At 52.7% G+C, this 6000-nt stretch overlaps 1 protein-coding gene across 12 annotated transcripts in view; it reads right to left on the bottom strand.

Moving 5' to 3' along the window:
* Positions 1-365: 365 nt before the first annotated feature.
* Positions 366-6000, bottom strand: part of GBF1 (golgi brefeldin A resistant guanine nucleotide exchange factor 1) — a 127258-nt gene continuing 121623 nt past the window's right edge. For 6 of the 12 annotated variants that reach the window (XM_082722348.1, XM_082722338.1, XM_082722346.1 and 3 more), the window contains 11 exons: positions 5652-5877; positions 4974-5134; positions 4595-4841; positions 4282-4475; positions 3246-3396; positions 3009-3139; positions 2709-2810; positions 2319-2432; positions 1994-2174; positions 1702-1830; positions 366-1212 (listed from right to left, as the gene is read on the bottom strand). In XM_082722348.1, coding sequence (XP_082578474.1) covers positions 932-1212; positions 1702-1830; positions 1994-2174; positions 2319-2432; positions 2709-2810; positions 3009-3139; positions 3246-3396; positions 4282-4475; positions 4595-4841; positions 4974-5134; positions 5652-5877 — 1917 coding nt within the window. In that variant the 3' untranslated portion in view covers positions 366-931. Of the gene's footprint in view, positions 1213-1701; positions 1831-1993; positions 2175-2318; positions 2433-2708; positions 2811-3008; positions 3140-3245; positions 3397-4269; positions 4476-4594; positions 4842-4973; positions 5135-5651; positions 5878-6000 lie in introns of all 12 variants that reach the window. The other 6 variants (XM_082722347.1, XM_082722337.1, XM_082722341.1 and 3 more) reach the window with 1 other exon arrangement.

Genomic DNA, 6000 nt, shown 5'->3' with positions numbered 1-6000 from the left:
AGCTCCATTCTGGTCCACCTTTTTATTGACTTTGACCCCAGTTTAACTCTGGTTCACCTTCCCTTTGGCTTTGATCCCAGTTTAGACTGTCTCAGGTGTCATATTTGGAGCAGTTAGGGAAGAGGACAATACCTAAACCCCAGGCATATCCCTGGTGACAAGAGTGCACTGCTATGGTGGTGGGGCACCAGCACTGGTGAAGGAATCCTCACTGGCGTCTGGCTGGCTGCTGGCCTGGGGCGACCTGGGCCAGACTGTTGGTAGGCTCAGCCTCACTTCTGTTCATGCAAGGGCCAAGATCTGGGTATCCCAATAACATGGTGTCCATAAGCTCAAGAAGGAAACCAGAGGGTAAGGCAATGACATTGGTACTAAGACATTTATTACATCATAAAAAGTCCATTGTTGTTCTGTTTATCCATATGTACATGTTCCTGTGGGTGGTCCCTCTGTCCAGCCCACCTGCCAACCCTCCATGGTGCCAATCAACTTTCCAAACTGACTAATTAATAAAAGAGGAAGAACTGGAGGAGGTGGCCCAGCGCTGATGGGAGTGGAGATGGGAGAGGGACACAAAGTGCAGAGTGGTTGGCTTGGCTCTCAGTGCCTGACCACGGGCAGGAAGGGCATGAGGACGGGCACTACAGGGTTGGCACAGAGATGCCTTCTCAGGGCTGCCAGATTGCACGTGATACCTGAATGTGTTCTCAGGTTAGACCCCCAGGAATGGAGAGCTGAGGAAGAAGGTTCCTTAGCCTGATTGTGGGTCCTAGGAGGGGGGCTATAAAACTTTTCTTTTTCAGGTTCCCTCCAAGTAGCAGTGAGAGCAGGTCAGGCTGGGCCTGAAAAGTTTGTGCCCTGGGGACAGCTGGAAGGGTGGCTGAGGACAGTCTGGTAGGAAGGACTGGTCCTGATCTCTGAGGGGCCTGCCTTAGTTGACCTCGGAGGTGGGCATGGGGTCTGTGGGGCGGGGTGTGGCCAGGAGGGGCACTGGTGAGGTGGCCTCAATGAGAGCAGGGTTGAGGATGATGGGCAGGGCCATGGGGGGTACGCCCACCTGCAGCGGGGAGGCCAAGGGCTGCAGGATCAGTGGGGGCTGAGCCAGCGGAGGAGGCCCATCTGGAGTAGGGCTCAGTCTGCTGGGGGTAGATACCACTGGTGATCCAGGGGAGCTGCTGTTGGCCGGACGAGGGCTCTCAGGCTTCTCAAAGTCTACAGGGAGAGCAAGGGGCTGGTCAGACTCCTTCACATCCCGCAGCTGGTTTACCTAACCTCTGCTTCTCCCCATTCCTGTGAACAAAATGACCCCTGACAGGCTAAGTAGTTGGGAATATGCCTTTGAAACTCATTCAATATCCAGTTTTCTTTTATCTACCTTCTACCTCCTTTGCTGTACCTTCAGTCAGCTAAGTTCTGATCTGATCTTTACTAGAATCCCCAAAGGGCAAACTCTGCATATTTATTCCAATTTCCTGATCCAGCCTTCTCCTTCCAAGCCTGAAAATCTCGAGCAGGTAGCTCATCACCACTTACTTGGTCCTGCTACCTCCCACAGGAAGAGCAGGCTACAGAAACACTCTGGGTCCCTCCTTCCCCTGGCTCACAGCCCATGCTCAGCAGTAATCCCAAACTACCGTGGGCCTTGTCTTAGGCTTCCTACTTCCTGCTCAACACCCAGAAGGCTAATTCAAAAGGACTCACCACAGGCCCCTAGCTCGGAAGGCATCTCTGGGGGAGGTGGATGGCCAGGTGTCCTTGTGTCCCCAGCAGCAGGAGTCATGTGGGCTGAGGCCAGAGGTTTTTGGGCATGTGGCTCCATGGGCATGGGGTCTGGGGAAGGCAGAACAACCAGATGGCAGCTCTTAGTGTTTTCTTTCAGGCACAGCCCTGGCTACCCACCAGTCTTGCCGCTGATAAGAGTACAGAGAACTAATTATTAGCTCCAGACTCTATAATGAGGACTCTTTTGACAAAGCTGAACTAAGCCCCCTACCCTGGATGACAGTCTGCTTGAAGAGCTCGTCTCGTAGGTGGGGCAGAAAACAGTCAATGCGCTCCCAGGTGATCTCCCAGAGGGCTGAGGGGCTGCCTCCTCGGGCGTCAGCATTGTGGAAAATCTCTGCTGTGTCCATCACCAGAAGCATGTTCTTCAGAGACTCAGGGATGGCCTCTGACTGTGGTGACAGTAGGACCATGTAAAGAGGGCATTGCGGGGGATATGGTAAGGAGGAGGCAGCCTCCAAGAGGAAAACAGCATGGTGTCTCCTGCAGGTGGGAGAGGAAGCAGGCAGTGGGAGCTGGGTTGAGGTAGAACATACCAGTAAGTCACTGGAGCCTGCGTGCATATACTTGTCCATGAAGTCCAGAATGGTCAGCCAGAGCGCCGCAAAAGTAGAGAGTGACAGCAGTGGAGACAGGTGCTGCAGGAAGACCTAAGGCCCGCCAGCCCCTTTTAATGAAGGGTTGGATCTATCTACATCCCTCTGTAAGGCTGGGAGGCAAGCCTGCCCTGTCTTGCATGGGAATTCTAAATCAGAGATTCCTCTGAATGCCAGTATCCTCCCAGGTCCCTGGGTCCTGATGAGTCTCCATAGCCGAGGGTCCCCAGCCCCCACATTGCATTTCTAGGGCCCAGCCGAAGCCATGGCTTTCCTCCTTGCATAAAGGCAGGTGTGGGGAGAGTGGTTGGGGAGGGCGGTGAGCAGTACCTTAGACAGCAGTGTGGAAGCCCTCATCCGAGTCTCCTCCATCCCGCCCACATCTGCAGGGCTGATATTCTCTAAGAGCTTGGTCAGCAGAGGAAACAGCACCTGGTAGGTAAAGAGCCAACGTGTCCCTAACAGGTCAGTTGGCAGCCTTACTCCAAGAAAGCCAGGGGCTGGGATGGATAAGCACAGAGCAGAAGGAAAGGCAGGATGCAGACTGAGGACTGACATTAGGGGCTTTTCAGGCTGCCCAGTTCTCCCTGTCCTAAGGATATGAGCTTTAAGACTAGAGGAAAGTCCCACCTTGTTAAAACAGGACTCCCACTCCAGGGCATCTAGCTTTTGCAGATCATGTACCAGCAGGGCTCGCTGCAGATAGGTCAGTGCCTGCATCCGCACCTGGCGCCGGGCATCACAGCACAGGCAGGCGATGCCTGAGAGTGAGAAGAGGCTCAGGATCCTTCAAGCATCCTGGTCCTGGTACTCCCCAAGTTCCAGCTCCGCCTCAGCCCCTGCCCTGCCTGCTCCCCTGAGGTTTACCCTGCAGTAACGGGCACCAGCAGTGGGCCCAGAGGGTGCGTGAATCCGCTTCGATCTTCCGGCCACCTGTCTCTAGGTGGCGCTGCTCCTCTGCCCAAGAGCTGTAGATGGAGGCCGCTCGAGTGTGCAGGGTGTGCATCAGGTCTAACAACTGGAGTCACAGGAGGGGCAGGGTATGAGATGGGGTAAGGTCTGGGTGATGCCCCTCTCAACAATGTCCCTTACTGAGTCCTCAAAGGAGTCCCTAGTCCCAGTCACACCAGTCATACCATACTCCACCCCTCACCCTTCTTTTCTCCTCAACTTCATGAGCTGGTTGTCCCCTGCCAGCCAGTGTTTCCCAAAGTTGGGTATTACAGTGGAGGAGATGTCAGAAGTATGTGGAATGAGTGTTTAACAACAATGAGTTACATGGTGAAAAAGGTACTTTCTTCTTAATTCTCTCTCTTACCTCCTGATGACAGATAAAGCCTCACCTTGTTAATTTCATTTTAAAACCAGAAAGCAAAGCTCAGGCTCAGAGGCTGTGGTGGGCAATAGTGTCCAGTCAACCTCAGTAATTTTTTGTTTTCATCATTTTTCTAAGGTTATTCTATTTAAGGCAATTAGTTCTCCATTTATTTAGTGATATAAAGTCTGCTTGTAAAATAAATTTTATGTGCCTTGAACAGACAAAGAATAATTCTGGAAGGATAGACAAGAAACTAGTGGCAACGTCTACCTCTGGGGAGGGTAACTTAGCAGCTGGGGTCAGGAATGGAACAGGACTTACTTTTATCCGTTTACCCTTTTGTACTTCTGTACGTTGCACCACGTACATGTATTACTTATTCAAAACATAAACCTCGAATATTAAGCAGAGATTTACAGTGGTTTTGGATGGGGAACAATTTGGAAGTGGTGGCCGAGGGCCTGGGTTGGAAAACATAGGCCCTTCCTCTTAGCCCTGGCTGTCCCTGGCCCTGCCCACAATCCCAACATCAGGGGCGGCGAGAGGAGAGGAAGTAAAGGATGCCATACTTACGTCCTGACTGACCTGTAAAGACACCGTATGGTAGCTGGCAGGCACACCTTCATCCTCATCATCGTCACTGTGCCCACCCCGAGTGGCATGCTGGCTGGAGGTTCGAGGCCGTCGAAGCACTGAGCCTTCCTTGGATTTCTTCTTGAAGCGGTTTCCTTTGTTATCATACTTGTGACTCTTGCCACGTTTCTCCTGGGACTTGCACCCTGAGCAAAGCCAGACCCACATTTCTATATCCATGGACACAGATGGCCTACCTTTTCCTCCCTTTCCCCCATATATTCACATGGCTACCCCCCAGCTGCCCCTTCACTGGGTAACCCACCGCCATTCAGACTGGCCTCCACAAAGATGCGGAGAGTCTTGACGCAGAGCTCAAAGTTGTCAGGTGTAATGTGGGCAGCATCACGCACGATGAAGGACAGAGATTCTACACATTTAAGCAGGGACTTAGTGTCGTGTGGCCCGAGGTCCAGCCCCACTGTTAGGCTATACTGATTGACCAGGGGTGAAGGGCCTAGTCGGCTGGGCCCAGGACCTGGCTTGGAGTTATCGATGTCATCCTTCCCCACCTGTAAAGTACACAGAGTTGCTGGGAACCCAGGCTTGAGCCTGATCTTCCCTCAGATGCCCTCTGGAGGACCAGGAATCTTTCCCCCAGGCCAAGGAGGGAAGACTCACCCATTGCCCATATGCTCACTCACCACTAACCAGCCGCTGTTTACCACATCAGCATCTGTCGCTGATCGGTGGATCTTGCCAGGCCTGCAATGGTCAGCGTAGACCTCTGAATCAGAAGTGTATCCTCGGTCCAGGCTCACATCATTCTGATGGTAGGATGGGAGTTCGCTGTCTGATTGGGCCCCTAAGTCAGCAGGGAGAAGGGCAGAGTCAGGGTGGAAATGGCTACACTGGGATGAAGGATGATTTTAGTTCTAAGAAGTAGGTGCTCAAGCCTGGCCTCTCCTCTCTCTTGGTCCAGCTTAGTTTCTCCGCCCTGTCACCAAGGGGCTGAAGGACAGTCTGGACAGATTGTCTCTTGACCAAATGGGGCAACAGGCTAATTTGGGCTCCTGATGGCATCTAGTAGCAGCTGTCCGGGCATGGGGTTGGTGGTGAGGACATAGTTTCCGAGAAAATAGTCCTCAGGACAGTAGGAAGCCTAGTGTCATAGACATCTCTGTTGCCTACTAGCCTTCATGCTGTTTAACCCATGAGTGCTGGGGAAATGTCAGTGGATATAGGAAGCTCTGGAAGCAGATGGTGGCAGTTAAGAGTGTTCAATCTGCTAATAAAAAAACCTCTATTTTGTTTTCTTGCCTCAACCTCTGGGGCCATAACTGTTTATCCACTAATGAGGGTCTCCCTGGGAAACGGCTTACCAGCATCAGGTCCATCAGCCCTGGCTGTGGCCTGCAGGGCAGCTGGTGGCTTTACACCTGAGCCAATACATTCCAGCAGTGTGAAGAGGGTGGCCCAGTCATCACCTGAGTGGATGTTGGCTGCGTTGGTCTTAAGAAGTTCATGGAGCCCATAGGCTACCTGGTGACTGACTCGGGACAGCACGCTGGGCTTCATTAGCAGCAAAATGCGCAGGGAGAGCAGCACCTGGGTGTGTGGGTGGGGAGCAGTAAGTGAGCACACAGCTTCTTGTCTAGACCCCTTCCTTACCAGTTTCCTTAGGTCAGTGAGGATGGTTTGGTTAGAACCCACCTAAGAGTACTGCTGCTG

The sequence above is a fragment of the Mustela nivalis genome (genome assembly GCF_964662115.1).
Source record: "Mustela nivalis genome assembly, chromosome: 2".
Taxonomy (NCBI): domain Eukaryota; kingdom Metazoa; phylum Chordata; class Mammalia; order Carnivora; family Mustelidae; genus Mustela; species Mustela nivalis.
Note: the sequence above shows the minus strand (reverse complement) of the source record. Positions and strands in the feature narration are given on the sequence as shown.